This window comes from Mytilus trossulus, chromosome 2 (genome assembly GCF_036588685.1).
Source record: "Mytilus trossulus isolate FHL-02 chromosome 2, PNRI_Mtr1.1.1.hap1, whole genome shotgun sequence".
NCBI classification, from domain to species: domain Eukaryota; kingdom Metazoa; phylum Mollusca; class Bivalvia; order Mytilida; family Mytilidae; genus Mytilus; species Mytilus trossulus.
In genome coordinates, this window is record NC_086374.1 from 40756299 (window position 1) to 40777862 (window position 21564).

A 21564-nucleotide genomic window follows, 5' to 3' on the forward strand; every position below is an offset into this window, starting at 1 on the left:
AGCAAATTGCATCACACCATACTACAGCAACAAATGTTTCCATTCATGTAACCTGTGAGACATTTTGATAGTCAAATTCAAATGTTAAAATCAAAAGTAATTCTTTCACATTTAAAAAAGCAAACCATTAATCAAATTGTTGAAAATTCCTATGGAAACAGCATGCTTAAGTGATGCCTCAGTAACTCAAAGCATAAAATATTTCAAGGTTATCTTTATCTTACCATCTAACAATAGCATCCTGAATGGAGTTGGTCAGAGCATGACCAAGATGTAAAGAGCCTGTCACATTTGGTGGTGGTAAACAAACAACAAACTTCTCTTTCCTGTCTTTACAATCTTTCACTTGTTCCCTCTGCAAAGATAATATAATACAGATAGTGATTAAAAGTGTTCAATGGTTATGGTTATGGGCAGTTATGATTGCTCTTCAAACTAATCTCTTATTAGATGATTAGGAAATTTATAGACTGCATGCAAAATTTTGATTCAAGGAATTCAATGTGTTGAAGGCCATATTTAGACATATAATTGTTAAATTTTTACACATTGTGACTTGAATGTAGAGTTGTTTCATTGGTACTCATACCACATATTTTTGTTTCTTTTTGCATTCACATTTATAATCATTTTTAATTTTTTTAATTATTGTCAATAAAAGAAAGTGTTATAAAATAACCGAAGAGTTCTGCAGTGCAAGCTATCTTGAATTCCAGAGTGATATCAAAACCAAAGTGTATATGAAGGAACAGCAGCAGATCATCTAGACAGAAAAAAAGACTTAAATTAATGTGAAAGTTATCTCAGAAAAAGTTGTTTTAATGTTCATAAGATCCAAAATCATCACAGACTGTAAGAGCTAGCTGTGGATGATGAAGGTTGACATATATGGAGAACTCCATCAAAAACTCATCCTCATTAAAGACTCCTTCTTTAGATTTAAATTAACATCATTTGAACATTGAACTTTGGAGCTGAATGTTTTACCATACAAATTTTGTCCTTATGTACAAACATTCAATCTATGACATGGTAATAATTTTGATATACACAATTTTTGTAATGCATACCTGGTACTCTGGAGAAAAATAACCTTGTTTGACCCACCAACTGTACCAAGCAGCTTCCACATAACTAGGACTATAAGCTGGGGGTAATGGTCCAGTCACATCTAAAAAGTATAAACTTTTTGTTATAAAGTCATGGTAGTTAAAACTGCTTATTCATTGTTATATGTATTTTATTACAGCAATATTAAGTTTATATCCACTTTTGATTAAAAAAAAAAGTCATCCCACTTGCATGACCTGAATCTGATATTGACAATGAGAATCAGTTAAGAACCTTAACTTGAGAACAACAGGGATGACTTTTGTTTCACAATTGTGATGTTTCCATTTAGCATTTAGATTCCAATTAACGTATAAAGTTACAACAGCGCCTGTATATATCACTTTGTTAATATTTCAGAGTTTGTGTTTAATTTTCTATCATGATTTCTGGGAAAGAGGTTTACAAGGAAGGTATTGTATTCAGGGTACCACCTGGTAAAGGTAAAGAATCCCCTTTAAAAGTATTACATAGACTATAATTAGTTGGTTGACCATTATGAAATATCTGTGTCATTGTTGTCTACAGACAGGATGCATATGTTTAAATTTCCTTAACTACATAATCCTGCCAGGGCTCATTTCCTCCAATGGTGACATCATCAATTTGAACATGTATCATGCATAGATGTCAAATACAGTATAGGCTTTTCAGATTTACCTTTCTTGATTCCAGTTGCAGTGGCACCATCGTAAAAATATTTCTTATATTCATCCTTTTCTGTGTGTTCAAAGTGAGTAATCTGAAATATAGAGTATACTCAACATGCAGACTACTTATACGTTCAGGTATTTCACATCCATTTTTTTATGGAAATATTCTTTGTAAAGCACAAAAATGTCAGTATTCACCTCAGAAACTAACAAAACCTTTTAATAGACTTTTTAAGAAGGGATATAGTTATGATACTGTTGTCAGGTCATTTAAGATTGCATATTTTGGCATTAATATTGATTTACTTACCATGCTTATAGGGTCTTTGCATTGGAACTAAACACATTTATTAAAAAAAACAGTTGCTGGCGTTCATGACACAGGTTATGTTCTTCTTGATCTCATATATGTTATGATGGCCTGATACTAAACCCCTAACAGGAAGGATTGTAACTGATATTCATATGATGAAATCATAATCTTTCAATCAGTTTAATTGAAGTCTGGAGATGGCATGTCAGTTAACTGCTAGTAGTCTGTTGTTATTTATGTATTATTGTCATTTTGTTTATTTTCTTTGGTTACGGTACATCTTCTGACATCAGACTTGGACTTCTCTTGAACTGAATTTTAATGTGCGTATTGTAATGCGTTTACTTTTCTACATTGGCTAGAGGTATAGGGGGAGGGTTGAGATCTCATAAACATGTTTAACCCTGTTGCATTTTTGCACCTGTCCCAAGTCAGGAGCCTCTGGCCTTTGTTAGTCTTGTATTATTTTAATTTTAGTTTCTTGTGTACAATTTGAAGTTTAGTATGGCTTTCATTATCCCTGTCTGTCTGAACTAGTATATATTTGTTTGGGGGCCAGCTGAAGCTTTGAGTGCAGGAATTTCTCGCTACATTGAAGACCTTTTCTATGGTCGGGTTGTTGTCTCTTTGACACATTCCCCATTTTCATTCTCAATTTTATATCATGTATATTTATTAGATATATAAAGGTGAACACAAATAAGCATGTTATTTTATACATGTTATACATATATTGTATGTATCTAAATGATTGCACTGCAACTTATCTTAAAACTTTTTTAAAATAAATTACAATATATATTCTTTGCATTTATACTAATCATGTTCATGATGTTAATTGATTTAATTTTTTATTTTATTTTAAATCCACCAACTTCAACAGTATTCTATATATATGCTGATCATGACTTGTTTGTGAAAATCTATTGTTCACATTATGTAACCTATGCTAATTAACCATGTTACACAATAAGCTGTTGATTAAAACAAAAATCAATTATCCACTATCGGGCCAACTAAATCTCAACAGATCGATCTGTTTCCAGTCCAGTTAGTATAATAGTCCCAGGTTCAAATAATAGACTGTTTTATAGTTTCTAATATTTTCATACAGAGGAGAAATGATTACAAAGAAATTAACATTACAACAAATCTCAACTTATTTTTTTTCAAGAAGTTACTGACTCATGGAATTGAGGTCAAGGATGACGGATATAAGACAGACTGAAACTTTGTAACCTAAGGCATCTATTATATACATTCAAAGTAGAGAGTATCCAGATGACGTCTTCCACCTTCCTCAACATACATTTTTTAAGAAGACAGCTAAAGCTGCAGCAGGATCATCATATGGGGACATTAGTCCCCTATCATGGTAGAGGAATCAATGAAAAAAAAAATCAGGAAAATTTCCTGAATTTTTCAATATACTAATGAACTCAAAATCATTAACTTTTTTTTCAGACTTTTTTAAATCCCTGCATTTGCGCAGCAATCTACTTCCTTTTTCCTGTCTTGTATACATGAGACTTTGAATAAAATATATATATTTATTGGTATATAGTAAACATGGTAAAATATAGGACTGGAACTCAATACCAATTCATTTTTAATAATTGTTTCATATGAAAAAAACATTACCTGATGAAAGAGTGTCTTTGTTCACATTGCATGTTTATACGTCATAACTTAATTAACGTCAATTCCTAATTTAACTTATGTCAAGCTTTTTGCATCACTTTTCGTACAGGTATGGATAATAAACCCGATATTGACAGAAACAAGGTCCTGTGGGCAGAATTAAGTTGCAGGCTCAACAGAAAACAGATTTTGCCTTCTTGAGGGGATAGGACCTTAACAGGACTCTGGGATTGGTCCTATGGGATCCAGGAAGTTTTTATTTGAATTTCGGGACCTCAGGATATCGCAATTTATATGGGGACGAAGTCCCCAATTACGGTAGAAAAATCAATAAAAAAATTAATTTAAAAAAATCGGGAAAATTTCCCGAATTTTTCATTCTACTAATGAACTCAAAATCGTTAACTTTTTTTTCAGATCTACTTCCTGTTCCGGTTTTCCCCGCATTTGCGCAGATATCTCTCTTGTTTGCATGAGACTTTGAAAAAAAATTATATTTATCAGTCTAGTAAAATATAAGATTGGATCTCAATACAAATTCAATTTTGATAATTGTTTGATATGAAAAAAACATTACCTGATGAAAGCGTTTCTTTGTTTACATCGAATATGACGTCATAACTTAAAGAACGTTACAGCTAATTCTCTAACAACAGAACCAAAATCGGGAACGTTACGTACGGTATTTCGGTTTCTTTTATCAACATGATTGAATTAAAAAAAAAATGATACATACAGACTTCGTCCCCATTCACAGGTTATGCCTGCCTCATATTAGGCAGGACCACTCCTAGCCCCCCTCATTCTTTCAAAGGTATAACACATGCCTCATTACATGTATCAGATAAAAGAGTGTGTTTAAGGAAATGTTAAATGAAAAATTGTGAACAAGATCTCAAGTTACCTTTTTGGGAACATCCTGTTTGACAGAAGATGATGATTGCCTCAAAAAGAGTATTTTTCGTCTATCTACAGTTTTAAAATATTGAATATGATTCTGGTTACAAATTGAGCATAATGCTCTTAAACGTATGTCCGAATTAAAAATCAAATTATTTCGGTGGCAAGGTAGCTTAAACAGCTTGATTCCGAACTTTAAATAATTTGTTTTCAATTTGCACCAGGAGGCTGTCATCTTTAATAAGTTTTATACCTCCACACTAAAGAGCTCTCCGTGTTTTTCTTTATTTTTCTCAATTCTTTCTGTAGCAATATGGGACGAAAAATATTGGACTGAATGAAATTATGGATTTTCAAATGAATTATAGCTATATTTCTATGACTTTACGCATTTTAATTCGATAAGGAAGCAATAACGTGAAAAGAGTTCTCCTGGGTAGAAAGGTACATTTAGTCCTAATTTTTTTCTCTGTCATTTGTGCGTTTGAATAAAGACGATTTTCTGGATAAAAGATAAGATATTTAATGACATTAATGAAGAAAAAAATATAATAAAAAACTTTGCAAGCTGCCAAGCATGGCAACTACAAGAAAATTGGACTGTAAAAATTTGCACGGTTACTTAAAAACTTTACCATGGCATGTTTTAGACAAACTATATTCACATCCTGCGACTTGCTTGGCGGTCTTTAGGTATGTTCATCGGAGAAACCAATTTCAAGACGTTTCGGCTACATTGCCAGTTCGGCCACAGTCGCTTCGGTCTGTTATTTCGGCCATACTGCCTGTTCGGTCATACTTTGTAAAGCACCAACAGTCAAATTGAAACATTATTTCAAAATGTCTCTTTCCCATGTATGTCAAACAAAAGTCTCTTGACCACTAGCTATCCGATCCAATTATGGGGCTGTTCAAACCCAATCATACCCTTTCACTTACACACCCTAAAGGTTCACACCAAAAGTTTATTTGCACCCAAAGTATGTTCGCACCCCATTTTTATTGGTTATGTGTGTAATACATGTAACTTGGTATTAATGTTTTGGCAAACTTGTGTATTCCTTTAAGTATGTTGTCATTGTCTCAAAATAAAGTAAGACAATGTGGGTTTTTTTTGTGTTGAATAAATCTTAATCATTTTTGGATAGTGAGCAGACCTTGGGTGAGAAAGTGTATGTGCACGAAGGGACCTGATACCTCCTATCCGTAGTCTAAAATCAGTCATCTTATTGGGTTTCGTTCAGTATTTGTGTTTGTAGTCATCCCATTGGAAAACTCCACATTGATGTCACTACGCTAATACCAGTGTTCAAAATTAGGGCAGAATACCTGGGACTATTATACTATACTAGTATACTATACTAGTATAATAGTCACAAAGAATATGTTTTTCTACTCTTCTATATAAAGAAAACAATTTTAAAGATATGTTGTAATTTTAAGTATTTCAAAATGACAAGCTACTAATTATAATAATATGTCTTGCATGATTTTCCAGTGAAAAATCCCCATCCAAATTGAAAACTTTGGGACAAAAAGATGTTCATGCCATAATTTTTTTAGAAACATAGACGTGATAGAGTAGGCTCATTTAAAAACAAAAATACATATATTTTTCATAACATTTTTTTTATTCAATATGAAAAGATCATTATTTTGACCATCATGACTGTACATGTAGGTAAATATTGATATTAAATTGCATTGATGCTCAATTTTATGGCTAAAAAGGATGTTTCTTATTGAATAAACCCCCAATTTATTGCAAACTATTTCATTACAATATCACACATACATATGATATAATTGCCTTAGTTTAAAAAACTAGAGGCTCTAAAGAGCCTGTGTCGCTCACCTTGGTATATGTGAATTAAACAAAGGAAGCAGACAGTTCATGACAAAATTGTGTTTAGGTGATTGTGATGTGTTTGTACATCTTACTTTACTGAACATTCTTCCTGCTTACAATTATCTCTATCTATCATGTCTATAATGAACTTGTCCCTGTAGTTTCAGTTGAAAATGTTAGAAAAAATTTACAAATTTTATGAAAATTGTTAAAAATTGATTATAAAGGACAATCACTTCTTAGGGGGTCAATTGATCATTTTGGTCATTTGACTTATTTTTTAGTCTTAAATTGCTGTACATTATTGCTGTTTACAGTTAACCGCTATCTATAATAATATTCAATATAATAACCCAAAACAGCAAAATTTCCTTAAAATTACCAATTTAGGGGCAGCAACCTAACAACGAGTTGTCCGATTCATCTAAAAATTTCAGGGCAGATAGATCTTGACCAGATAAACAATATCACCCCTTTTCAGATTTGCTCTAAATGCTTTGGTTTTTGAGTTATAAGCCAAAAACTGCATTTTACCCCTATGTTCTATTTTTAGCCATGGTGGCCATGTTTTTGATGAAATGGTAATTAAAACACAAACTTCATTCTAGATACCCTAGGAATCAATCAGATGAAGTTTGGTTTGAATTGGTTCAGTAGTTTCAGAGGAGAAGATTTTTGTAAAAGTTAACGCCGGACGACGGATGCCAAGTGATGGGAAAAGCTCACTTGGCCTTTAAGGCCAGGTGAGCTCAAAATCATCAAAATTGACAATAGAGCAATTTGATTGGGTATAAAGATTCAAAGTGTCACATGGTTTTTGTGCCATTGGAATTTGAATGTACAGGGTCAACAGCTTTAGTATGGAACAACATCGTACATTCAGTGACTGAAAAACAATTATTAGTAACTTAGCTTGAAAATACACCTCAATAAAAAATTAAACTTAGCCTACAGAAAAAAAAAGAAAAAATGTCCATAGGTGAACGGCTAACCTCCATAGCGGGATATATCATGTCTAGAATTATGACATCTTGAAAGGTTTTTTTTTTACTTTTAAGGCCTATATACTGCTCAGTAAGCCTCAAACAATAAAATAGCCTTTCAAGATGTCATAATCATTTGGAATAGTCTAGATCTACTTTCAGACCACACTTTATAACAAACCAATTATTATGATATTTTTTTAAGTAATATGAGCATGTACATCAAAAGCTTAACATCATAAAACATAAAAAAAAAGAAGGAAATTACATACAGTGTATGCTCAAGTACTCAAAAATAGTATCTACAAGAATTATAAACAAAAAAAATAATTAGATTTACAAATGAAAAAACATAACAATTTTTTGGAACAGCCTTTTAAATCTTTACAGATACTGTGTGTGTGGCCATATCAACCTTAGTATGGCCAAACTATTTGTGTTATTCTAGATTTAATTAAACCTTGCTGGCTGACAGGCATTTTCGATTCTATGCCTCCACCATAGTGAATAGTTTATTTTATTTCAATTTCAGACAATTACCAGATTTATCCAAGCACTATGTTATGAGGATGTTATTTATTGAACAACATGTTTCACAATCAGTGGTAAATCTATGGGTTAACAGCAAATACCAAGAGTAAGTGTATAAAACTGTAAGACTGAACACTTTTTAAGCCTAAAAAAGTTGCCGATATGTGTTAACCACGCAAGCTGTATGCATAGTAAGTACACTCCACATTCTGTATGTGGCAGTCCCAAGTCAGAAGCCTGTAAATTAGGAGATAGCTGTATTGTATTTTATGCTTTGCCTTCCTTAATACAGATTTTACTGTTACAAATTGAGTTTACATAGCGACAAAAGCGACATTAAAATCAAGTTTTAAGAAGGCCAAGGTCAATGAATATGTAAATTTTGAAAAATCAAGTCAAAAGGAGTTTACCAATGGCCAAACCATGTAAATCAATTCAGAAGTGACAAAGTAAGGTAAAAAAGATAAAACTTAGGAGCATGACATCACTGTCTCTACATGCATCACCTATTGATAAAACATAATACTTTTTACTGAATCAAAAAGTAAGAAAAACATCAACATGATCAATGAGACTGCAACTAAACAACACAAGCTATAAAATAGATCAATAAAAAGTATAAAACTGGACATGCATAAATGAGATATTGTGAAATAAAGATTTCTATGCTCGCTGGTTTATTAAAAAGTACTGAATTTTGATATTAATGTTTTGAATTACAGTGAGCAGAAACAAGCAGTAACAGCATTAACTGACCTGAGAGTATGGCATGAAGAGACTATGACTGGTGGACTTCAGGGATGGAAAATGAATCAAACTTTTAGAAAGAATATGAAAATAGCCTTACTTGGAGGGTAAACATGAAGGAAATATACAATTATTTTATACAAATGTAATACTGATTTATTGTAACAGTAACCTAAGTTAATGCATATGTTTAATCCTCAATTTTAATAGAAATCGACTTTTATACTGACATGATCTCTGTGGTTCACATCTAATTTTTTGTCATCTCACCCAGACTTTTTCCATCATTTGCTTGACCATCTTATTTGAATGTAAAACTAGATAAAGCTCTTAATTTTTTGCTAATGACATTATAGTAAATAGATGATTTAGGGGATAACCAAAGGATGACAACATTACTTTTCTATTTTGTCAGGGGAAATCCATGGACTTCAGGAGGAGAACAGCTTGCACCTGACAAACATTCCAAAGACATACCATTCCTAGATAAATATGCCTTGGAAAGATGGGAGGTATTAATTAGACAATTTATTTATAATTGAAAAAAAATAAAAATTAAATCACTATTAAAAAGTTAAGTATGACATATTGATTAGGGTAAAATTAAGATCTGAATCCAACATTTTGTAATAGGATAAGGAACAAATCTCTGAATGTTATACTTTTTGCATGCCTTTCATTTCTATAATACTGATGTTATATATATGTGTGTATATTTACAGTGTGTATTACATTTTATGGTTGGATCCACTGAAGGTACAGAAGGAGTCAGCAGGGATATAATTGATGTTTTATTACATGCTGGTCTAATGAAAAGGTTTGTATTCTATCCTTTTGTTTAGTCAGCAGGGATATAATTGATGTTTTATTACATGCTGGTCTAATGAAAAGGTTTGTATTCTATCTTTTTGTTTAGTCAGAAGGGATATAATTGATGTTTTATTACATGCTGGTCTAATGAAAAGGTTTGTATTCTATCTTTTTGTTTAGTCAGCAGGGATATAATTGATGTTTTATTACATGCTGGTCTAATGAAAAGGTTTTTCTTCTATCTTTTTGTTTTGTTCAGAGGTTGTTTCTAAGTACTGTTCTTGTTGCAAGTTTTCCCTATTTCATTGACCCATGAATTTTCATGCTACTGAGTAGCTCACGTGGTAACAGTCTGCAGGACACAGTATTCTGATTCTGACCTGACCAGTCTTTGCTCTTACTCCTTAATGCTGTATACTTGACAGAAAAGCAAATACAAATATTCTGGACTCAAGTGTTAGCAGCTGGGGATCAAATCCATGACCTCCAGCAATCAAGGCAAACACATGTATGGGCTTTTTCATGTTTTTACTTTGTAAGCTTTTATGTTTTATGATCTATGAATTATAATGTCATTTCCTGAGAAGAGGATATTTAAAATTTATAATATGATTTCTAGTGATAGTTTGGAGCCCCTGCCATCCATCACACCAGAAGGATTTCAGTTTTTATTGATGGAAACTGGTTCCCAAGTCTGGTACTTTGTACTCCAGTACCTGGAAACTGTTGAGGTATGTACAATAATTCTTGTAATATATAAATAGCTTTTGCCATGTATAATAAATAGTCAGGGGACTTACTTAAATGAGTGATTTTCTAAATCACTAAATCACTGATTTAATTTACATTATTTCCATAAAGGTTTGAAGTAAGAGTTGTCTTTCTTTAATGATCACCTATTTAAATAGTACAAATTAATCACTAAGAGAAGTGATTTAATCTTATTGTAGCTTTAAATATAGAATTCTAATGATCCAGGGACTAATTATGAAAATCTAAATTTATAAGATTTTCTCGTTCGTTTGAACCCACCCCCACTGAAAAATTGTCATTTTACGTCTATTTTCCTATTTCAAAACGACCTTGAGAGGTGATCATTGACCAGACTGTGTTTCTCTGTCAATCAAGTCTTACCCTATAGTTACTGCAGTCCATTCATGCTTACTGGGAGTATATGGGACTTAAGTGTCTTGCTGGCGAATTATACCGACTTTTAGTCAGGTCGCCCTATAGTGATCAGTCTGTCCGTCTGTCCGTCCGTCCGTCCGTCTGTCTGTCCGTCCGTCCGTAACACTTTAACTTTGTGTCCGCTCCATATCTAGAAAACCATTATGATTTCATACTTTATACTTTACATGTTTATTAACCACCACCAGAGGGCGTGTCATGATGTATGTACAACTTTCTAGGTCAAAGGTCAAGGTAAAAAAACTTTGGTTTCAGTTGACAACCCTGTGTCCTGTGGTGATGATCGTGTCCGCTCTATATCTTGAGAACCCTTATGATTTCAAAGTTTATACTTGACATCCATTTTAACCAACACCAGAGGGTGTGTCATGATGTATGTACAACTTCCTAGGTCAAAGGTCAAGGTCAAAAACTTTGGTTTCAGTTGACAACCCCGTGTCCTGTGATGAAGATCGTGTCCGCTACATATCAAGATAACCGTTCTGATTTTATACTTGAGAACCCTTATGATTTCAAAGTTTATACTTGACATCCATTTTAACCAACACCAGAGGGTGTGTCATGATGTATGTACAACTTCCTAGGTCAAAGGTCAAGGTCAAAAACTTTGGTTTCAGTTGACAACCCCGTGTCCTGTGATGAAGATCGTGTCCACTACATATCAAGATAACCGTTCTGATTTTATACTTGATACTTAACATGTTTATTAACCAACACCAGAGGGTGTGTCATGATGTATGTACAACTGCCTAGGTCAAAGGTCAAGGTCAAAAACTTTGGTTTCAGTTGACAACCCTGTGTCCTGTGGTAAAGATCGTGTCCGCTCCATATCTGGATAACCTTTATGATTTCAAAGTTTATACTTGACATCCATTTTAACCACCATCAGAGGGCGTGTCATGATGTATGTACAACTTCCTAGGTCAAAGGTCAAGGTAAAAAAAACTTTGGTTTTAGTTGACAACCCTGTGTCCTGAGTTGAAGATTGTGTCCGCTCTATATCTTGGAAACCGTTTTGATTTCAAATATTATACTTGACATCCATTTCAACCAACACCAGAGGGTGTGTCATGATGTATGTACAACTTCCTAGGTCAAAGGTCTGTCTGTCTGTTGGTCTGTCCATCGCTTACAATTTTGATTCACACTATTTATTTACCCAACGTTATTGACAGCGGGGCCCACAGAGATGGCTTCCATCTCAATGATATCTAGTGGTCAATAGTTATCAAAGGTACCAGGATTATAGCCAGGTCTGCCTAAATGTGTGTTTTTACGAATTTTTGACAAAACAGTGACCTAGATTTACCAGACTAGTTTCCTATTGGCCATATTATGCCTCTTTGTGTTCCTACACCACCTATGCATGCAATGACGATAATAGTTCATACATGTACCTACAGTGACTACCAGTCACATAGTGGCAATCAAAAGATGCCCACCCCCACCTGATTTTAGCTACTATTCACATTTTTCTGATTTTTAACTCTTAAACAGCTTTCAAAGTGCCATATTTTCATAAACAGACGTCCGAGAAGGGTTTTCGGACCATGCACTGCTTGGTTGAAGTCCCTGCTATCATAACAGTTCAGGTGGGGAAGTTCAAAAAAGGTATGGAGGGTCATACGGACCATCAAAGAATGGTTGGCGCCATCATGCCTACAAGCTGGATTGGGGGTTAAAGGGTTAAGTATCATACCTCAATTTCCTTCCCAAAAATCACTTATTTAAGTATCATTATTTTAATAACCCCCACTAATTTCAACACCCCCAAACAGTAGAATTTTATAACATAATCTGAAAGATGAAACCTTGAATTTTACAGGAAAAATACTCCCAATGCTAGGAAAAATCTGTTAAGAGAGTACTGTGGATTCATATATTTTCGTGGGTACCAATTTTCGTGGATACCGAAAACCTGCATGTTCATGAATATTTAATTTCGTGGTTTCGCCAAAGTCTGCATATAATCCTATAGAAATTTTGTAATTCGTTGAACATTTGATTTTTGTACCCACGAAAATTGGTATCCAACAAATTATAATGAATCCACAGTATCATTTTAATATGTAAAGCCATTATTATAGCATTTTTTTCAACTAAAATATAATTTCTGGCTAAATGATAGCATCAAAGGCATAAACCTTGCTACTTTAAAGAAGCAAAAAGTTTATTTTTTTCAATTTTACTAATTAAAAGATATTATTTAAACCTATGAAAAAACTAAAAGATCCTAATTTGTGACAAAACTTTGAAATTGCTACTCAGATAAGCCATTTAAAAATCACTTATTTCAGTAAGTCCACTGACTGATAAAGGTAAAAGTGTTTTTTTTTAATAATTTAAAGGTTGGTTAGTTAGAAACAAAAAATATGACATGTCAAGAAATTATTGCATGCATTTTTTATTGCGATTTTGTCATTGTAGACTAAAATACGATTTTAATGTTTGCAATATTCCGAAAAATCCTGTTTGATTCATATAAAAAATTTCAAAATGCAAGTTATAATTATTGCAATGAATTAACAGTATAAGATAAAAGTTATACATTTGACCTTGATGTTAAAGCTGTGACATCAATGCTATTTTTAACAGAGTATTACTAACAGGTAAGTGTTTAAAAAGTCTGGTCTCTTTCAAAAATCGTTGCTTTCATGTTTTACAATGGATGGATTTATTTAATTGATTTTAGCTACACAGTCTTGTGATGTTTTATGTTTGTTTGTTTTTGTCAGAATCTTTTAAATTTGCTTATTACTAATCACTACATGCATTGAACAATTCACAGAAATGTAAAAGATTATTTTAGTTTTTAAAGATTAATTATTGAACTAGTTGAATTTTATAGTTTTGGATCACAAAGTTTTGTTTATTTTTGCAGCAAAGAGGAATGGACCTTATAGAATGTTTGTCATTTTTGTTTCAACTGAGCTTCTCCACTCTTGGAAAGGTATGTGAATGCATGTCATATTGAAAAGTAGCCTGTTTTTGGAAAATGACGCAGTCATTGTTCCATAACTGCCGACCTGAACTTCATTACATTGCTCTGCCTACCGCGCTTGGTTTCGTATTTCCTATTTTCCAAACAAACTGGAATCTGCTTGTGTTATCATTATGCATCATTGTGTAGTATTAAACCAGCCAGGACCCAGTTTACACTGGTTTTTGCTTGTATTCCACTACACTCGAACAAAGTGTTGTAGTTTGACGGGAACCAGTTTTAGAATTTGTAAACTACAAAACGTAATCGGTTATTGTTCATTCCGTTTTGGTGTTTCATACCGACTTATATGGTTTGAATAAGCTTAAGACCATTCAAACATTAATGTGATAGGTATATTAAAGATTGTTTTACAAAAGGATTGAACTGTTTTACTTTCAAAGTCATACTATAGGGATATCTGTCATATACGGATTTCCACTCTCACCGGTTAATTTCTTCTTTTACACGTGCTTTGGAAACTTCCTGTTTAATCGCAAGTTTTAAAATTGTTTTTGAGTGAATTAAACTTATTTTAACAATCATGAAGCGTTCCAGAATCATTTTAAAGCAGTTTCTTCTTCTCTTTGATGATGGAAAATAGGTTTTCTCAAGAAAATACCGCAAACGATCGCAGAGGAATTGAAACGTACAAGTCAAGTCGGCACCTGGTTAAATTGGCATCTAGTCAAATCGGCACCTATTCGACGTCAATTCGGCATCCAATAATATTTGATATAATATTTTCTATTCAATTAATTAATTACTGTTACCAAGTACATAGTGAATATGTTTTTGTGTATTTTGGTAAACCACGAAACGAAAGTGAATATGTAGTGTATAAAGGTAAACAACGAAGCCCTTACCAAAGCTGTTGTTTTAACAGATAGACATTTGTGTAATTGTAAAAACAAGTCAATTATTAAAATAAAATGGAAAACTATGAGTCCCTTTCAATAAATCAAACTTTCATGCCAAATAATTAGCAAATTTAAGGTGTTTGTTTTTCAGTAAAGTTTAAACAGCATTAAACCAACAATCCTGTAAAATGCACAACTGGTTAAAATAATGCAGAAAAATACACAATATTTCATGTATTAGTCCAAATAATTATGACGTCTGGCAAGGCTATTTTATTATTTTTCTGGGACGCCTTCCTACGACGTTCAGGTGCCAATTTAACTAGGTGCCAGTTTGACTAGAATTCTTTGACAAATGTTTGAAACTATCTGAGTTTCATTAGACCTTTGATAGCAGTAACACAAAGATTATTTACTTAATATTTTGTGGGAGAAGGGGGTTCAGACTGTGTGGCATCAGGTCTGTTTGTGTCCAATACATTTTCGCACCCTACACGTTCGCACATTCACACTCTACTCATTCACGCCCAATTTTAATTCAAATTCAAGTTGAATAATTGGAAAATTATGGTTGTTGTTTTAAATTGCTTTGGTGTAAATACTGAATGTATTTATAGCTTGGTATGAGTAAAACATTGAAGATTTTAAAGGAAAAAACACAAAAGATAATTGTTTTTAACAGCTTGGTCCCATTGATCTGAAACAACGAAACAATAAAACATAGAAACCAAAATATAGCAATCCACTAATATAACCAAAACATGATAAAATTTATTCAACACGCAGAAACAAACATAGTCAGAATCTCACTTCATTTTGAAACAAGTCAATGAAACAAGTTATAGCAATACACTAACCAAAACATGATTAAGAGTTATTCAACACAAAATAAAACGTTGACAAAATACCACTTTATTTAGAAAGGATTATTATTATTTTTAGCAATACCTTATCCAAAACATAATTAAGATTTATTCAACACAAAAAAAAATTGCTGTCTCACTTTATTTTGAGACAATGACAACAATTATACTTATAAGAAAACACTTGCTTACATAGTTATTAAACACAAAACCAATTAAGATTGGGTGCGAACATGTAGGGTGTGAAAGTGAAAGGGGTGAAAATGAGTGGGCGCAAACGTGAATGGAAGCGAACGGACTCAGATTCAGACTATGTACCAGTGAGAAATATACAAGCCTTTCTACGGTATTTATTTGTACAATTCAGCTAGTCTTGACCTATTCATTTGTCTTAAAAAAACAGCCAGTTGTCACCTTCACTTCACACACACACACATATACGAATATCAATTATATGCTTACGATACATGTTGCATTGTTAAACTAATTACGGTATGTGAAAATCAAGACTTGCATAAAAACTATCCCAATATTAGAGACAGTGGCGTCATTTTTCTTCAGAGCTTTCAGCTCTTTGATTATGTGTGGTTGTTAGATTAAACTTTCTATCAGTTACCTCAATATTGGTTAGAATTTACTTTATCTGCATTAGACATGTTAGACTTTCGTAAGCATCATGAGTGAAAAACTAGAAAGTATCTTTGTGAGAGTGTTTCTTATAGATATTCAGTGTGATTACTTGTTACTGATAAATGATTACATAAAACAAGTCAATTCTTATTTTCTGTAGATATCAGATATCAAATAATTAATGAATAAAGTCTTAAAACCACAAGTAAGAAAATAAATGAAGAAGTGATTTAATAAATTTATCATCATTGTAACATTATAAACTGAAGGTGACTGGTATATAGCACTACAGAGAGATAACTCTGTAAAAATAAGCTGAACATTTTAATCACATCTATTTTTAAGGAAATATAAAGTTTCTCAATGATTAAAATAAATGTTTTTTAAATAAATATATATCCAATGATTTTTTTCTGATAAATGTGTGGTTCAAGCTTTTTGTAAAGGCTCAAATTAAGTATTTTTTAAATGGGCATATTGAAGCTTCTCAAAAAGGAATTTTCAACAGTATATTTTCTTTTTTTAGGATTACTCAACAGAAGGAATGACAGAAAATCAGTTGAAATTTTTGCAGCACCTGAGAGAATTTGGTTTAGTTTATCAGAGAAAGGTTTGTGAAGGGTCTACCATCCCTATGTTAGTAGTGGGTACTTTATTTAAGCAGTTACAAAATAGGAAACTTTCAAAAATCTATTCAACAATGGCACTGGTCTGTCTGATTCCTACTACATAATGAAAGTTATACTGAGAGTTGACCCATAGCTATGTTATTATCAAACTGATTAATAGTCTGCAAGATCAAATGCAATATAATCAAATACAAAATATTATCAACTTAAAAAAGTTAAAACAGATAATATACATACAGTGAAAGCAAAATATTTTTATCCTATATACTGACAGTTAATAAATGGTAAAATATAATTTATTAACACACAATTTGATATGATATCAGTTAAAACACCTTAGAATGGATGTAATATATAATTGTTTACAACTATACAATGCCCTATATAAGAAATTGGCAGAATGTGGAAACTGGTATCTGGTCTTTACCTTCTCTATTGTTTGTAAGTTTAATGATCTTTAAGAAGATCAGAGAAAACCAAAATTTGACCTATTGAACAGCAATTAAACTTAAAAAAGACTTTATTGCATACTCCCGTATGGCATTGTTTGCTTAACATAAATGTTTATTGTTTTTTTTTTATTTATCAGTAAACCTCACAAAATGTGATTTTTGGAAGTATTTTGAGTTTATCTGTAGAGTTTATTCCATTATTTACACCATAATATATTGTAGAGAAAGTCCAACAGATACTACCCTACATTACTGGCTATAAATTTAGCCTCAGGACTTTCTGGTTTATCATCTGATTCACAGAGGTCTGGCTATCTAGTAGTAGAAACAAATTACAGAGTGTATGCCTACACAGGTAAAGTATTCTATAATGTTTTTATATTGGAATAATGATTCAAGATTCTGAAAACTTCAAGAGGACATTAATTATTAGTTTGCACCTTAAATTGACAATAATGTTCATTTAGGTTCACTATGAATTTTATTGTTATTCAAACCCTCATAAAAGCAACTACCTGTTAAATTTTTTATGCCCCACCTACGATAGTAGAGGGGCATTATGTTTTCTGGTCTGGCGTCCCTTCGTCCCGCCTCAGGTTAAAGTTTTTGGTCAAGGTAGTTTTTGATGAAGTTGAAGTCCAATCAACTTGAAACTTAGTACACATGTTCCTTATGATATGATCTTTCTAATTTTAATGCCAAATTAAAGTATTGGACCCCAATCCCAATTTCACAGTCCACTGAACATGTAAAATGATAGTGCGAAGCTCAGGTTAAAGTTTTGGTTAAAGATTTTGGTCAAGGTAGTTTTTGATGAAGTTGATGTATTATACTATGATTGAAATTAATTTAGATAATTTGAATATGAAATTGTTTACTGTTGTCTGATTGTATTTTATAACAACTTTGTGTTTTTCAGATTCACCACTTCAAGTTGCTTTGTTAGCATTGTTTTGTGAAATGTTATACAGGTAATTTATTATAAATAGTAATCATAAACTTATACTATATCAAAATGCACAATTACCCTAATCATACATGTATGTATATCCAGTAATTCAAGTTGACCACATATGTGATTTATTTAGCTCTGATCCTCAATTACTATAAGAAATAAATCGACATAGACATCATCCTGAACATGCATGAAACAATTACCACTGGACGTTAAACAACCAACAATCAATTAATTAATAATTATCTATTTTAAAAATGTGATTATATTTCGGTGAATGCGAAGTTCAATAGGATGAACCTTAATCTTATTTTATACCCCCACCACTCTACAGTCTGTTATTAATAAAACATTTGTCTCTTATGTCTACAGATTTCCAACAATGTCCATAGGAAACTTGACCAGAACTAGTATCAGAGATGCTCTTGCCAGAGGAATTACAGCTGAACAGGTTCATTTCTTCATTTTCGGAATTTACATTTTGTCCTTGAAATTTTTTTTTTTATAACATGCAAAGTTTACCCAAATGATTTTATCTTTAAACTTAATTTCATAAAACAAATATCTCAATAAAATTTTGAAAAAGAAAAAAGAAAATTAAGGAAAGAATTGATTGTTTTTATGCTTTACATAAAATATGTTTTAAACTCTCTTTTAATTGCATGACTTAATCTTGGTGAGCTCAGTTTTGTGTAACAGAATACAACCTTAAAAAAAATGACAAGTTCTACTGTAGCAAAACAAAGAACAATCAATATGGTTTTATTGATATTTCTAAACTCTAAGTTTATCATATCATCTTTAAAACAATACTTATGTAGGTTAAATGGATACATTTTTATCTCTTAACCTTTGTTAATCCATGTTTGTATTGTGCAAATTTAATCTGTTTTGGCAAATTTTGTTTTAAAGTTTTGAGTAATGATAAATAAAGCTTTGTATTAGCAGTGTTAAGCATAATTATATCTTCTATAGCCATTTTATGAGGAAATTGTGTCTGAATTAAATATATATAGTGTGTACAGATATTCAGACTAATTATAATGCAATAAAGTCATGAATAGTTCATGTTCTAAGGGGTTATTGTTTTGTCTAGTTCATGTCTAATAAGTGAAAAACATAAAACTAACAAGATGAAAATTATGTTTCAGATGGTAAATTTTTTAAGAAGTCATGTCCATCCAATGATGTTGAAAAATGTAAGTACTGAATGTTAGATACAAAATGTTTTCCTTTTAATTGGTTCATAAGTTGTCATTGCCTTTTCTTGAGGAATTCCTCGTTACTTCTTTTAATTTTAAAGTCAAATTTAGAGTTTAAATGAAAGTTTCTTGTTTTTTTTTGTTATGTAAAAAAGGTTTTTTTTAAATTTTATATTGAAAAGTTTATACATCTATTGTTTTACAAACAATACTATGCATGAATATCTCTGTTGAGGGGAACATTTTGATATTTTGATGAGATTTTTGACATTATTGTATTGTTTATAACATTATATAGCACTTTTTTGGTAAAAAAAATCAATAATTTCTTGATTACATCATGAAAAGGTTAATGAAAACCCATTAAAATTTGGTGAAATTGCTTGAATTATACTTAATATCTGTTTTTTTGCTCGTTTGTCTGCATGGGCCCTGTCACCTTTTTTTTAGATTATTTTCCTTTAAACTTTAAAAAGTCTTTCTCTCCGAAATCATTAGACATATTTAACCAAACTTGGGCTAAATGATTGTAAAAGTACCTAGTTAAATTTATATTTTTTTATTTTTGCCGATCATTCAAAACAAATACCATGAATACAAATACAATAAAAGAGACAAATGCTAGTTATCTTTAAAACTATGATGGCTAGCCTTAAAACTTTAGATAGTTAAATATGATGAACAAACATTAATAATGTGTAATTTGTTGACATATTGGAGATACCATGTGAATAAGTTTACAATATTTATAATATCTTGGTTTTACTATAGAATCCAGTAATACCACCAGCAATTACAGATCAGATCAGACTTTGGGAACTGGAGAGAAACAGGTTCAAGTTTACAGATGGTGTTCTTTATAGTCAGTTCTTATCACAAACAGATTTTGAACTACTCAGAGATTATGCAAAGGTAGAGTAAAATATTCATCTTTTGAAATTTATCAATAAACCGAAATTTTATAAGATATAAGTAAATTTGAATGATTCTCCTTCCTTCATAATAATACTTCAAAAGGCAAATGTTTATGAAATTCACACAATGTTTTAGGAGAGTGCAGTCAGGAAATCTTATAATTCAATTTACCTACTGTCATTGCTACATCATCAGTCTATACTTTGATATGGGAAAAAAATACTCAATTATTTTGTGAATCATATTACACATCTGCTTACTTTACACAAACACTTAATACGGGCCTCGATTTTATATGGGCCATTACCTATTAGCGTTGACAAGAAGATTGTATCATTGGGGGGGAAGTGTACAAGTGTTTTATCTGGTGTATATACAAAATTTAGTCCTGGTATCTATGATGAGTTTATTTATCAATCTTCTTTAGAAGATCTATTACTCAGTTGTTATTGAGGAATATTCACAATTTTGCAGAATATAATAAGGAAAACTAATCTGAATTTTAACTGTACTCTAGTAACTATTTATGGTTTACCTATGATCCTTTTTAATGTTGCAGGACTTAGGAGTATGTGTATGGGACAGTCCAGAAAAACGTGTAATGGTTGTCACACGATTTGGTCATGATGATGTCAAGAAATTTTGGAAAAGAAATAAACCATCCAACAGTTGAAATTCATAAGATAACATGCATTTCTGTTTACAAAGGAACAGATTAAAATGATTGGGCTAGCCCATAACAGCAGGAAATTTTTGACAAGAAGACAAAGACTTGATAGCCTGTTAATCTTATCTGAGATACCACGTTTTTTGTGGGTAAAGCAAGATTTGTAATAAGGACATTATAGTAATTAGTAATTACTGTGAACTCTTGAGAAATATGGAATTTGTACATGGTGTTAAAACTATTTTGCAACAATTATAATTTATGAATGTAATTATAATAAAAGCAGAATCTAATGAAAAGTTACTAGATGACTTATTTCCGAAATTAAAAAAATGATACCATCATGATAAAGTGGAAAATTGAGGTCTGTTGCATTAAGCTATACTTTGTATTACAGACCTGATTCCTGCAATGTGTACTTACATCCTTGAATGCATATTCTTTATTTATTTGTGTTTGGTAAAGTTCAATTTATGACTGTGAAAACAGGAAAATTTGCAATCTTAAAAATTATTAAATTGATTCTTTTGATTTTCATTGAATAAACAGAAAAAAACATAGTTGGCAAAAAAATCGGCAAAAATTAGCAAAATCCTTGTTATGAAGCAATTTTAAATAGCTTATGCATCTTTTGTTCATATTCACAGAATATCTTTCATTGAAAAAAGTATTTGTTTTAATTAAAA

The 21564-nt window shown here is 31.7% G+C and overlaps 2 protein-coding genes across 3 annotated transcripts in view; one reads left to right on the forward strand and one right to left on the reverse strand.

The window, feature by feature from the left end:
* Positions 1-5056, reverse strand: part of LOC134707235 (valine--tRNA ligase-like) — a 35283-nt gene extending 30227 nt beyond the window's left edge. The window contains exons 1-4 of the mRNA XM_063566833.1: positions 4622-5056; positions 1771-1852; positions 1071-1171; positions 225-355 (exon numbers count right to left, since the gene is read on the reverse strand). Of these exons, the coding sequence (XP_063422903.1) occupies positions 225-355; positions 1071-1171; positions 1771-1852; positions 4622-4852 (545 nt within the window). The 5' untranslated portion in view covers positions 4853-5056. The remainder of the gene's footprint in view (positions 1-224; positions 356-1070; positions 1172-1770; positions 1853-4621) is intronic.
* An 81-nt stretch (positions 5057-5137) lies between these two features.
* On the forward strand, positions 5138-21177 carry LOC134707236 (general transcription factor IIH subunit 4-like). 2 transcript variants are annotated; one of them, XM_063566834.1, is made up of 14 exons: positions 5138-5310; positions 7982-8086; positions 8703-8834; positions 9143-9239; positions 9450-9544; positions 10157-10268; positions 13607-13675; positions 16585-16668; positions 17362-17494; positions 18059-18110; positions 18467-18545; positions 19246-19293; positions 20068-20208; positions 20771-21177. In XM_063566834.1, exons 1-14 carry the CDS (start codon positions 5195-5197, stop codon positions 20882-20884), a joined length of 1377 nt encoding a protein of 458 aa, XP_063422904.1. In that variant the 5' UTR covers positions 5138-5194; the 3' UTR covers positions 20885-21177. The 2 variants fall into 2 exon arrangements, with proteins under 2 accessions (XP_063422904.1, XP_063422905.1); XM_063566835.1 differs by having other exon boundaries at positions 5162-5219.
* Positions 21178-21564: the final 387 nt, after the last annotated feature.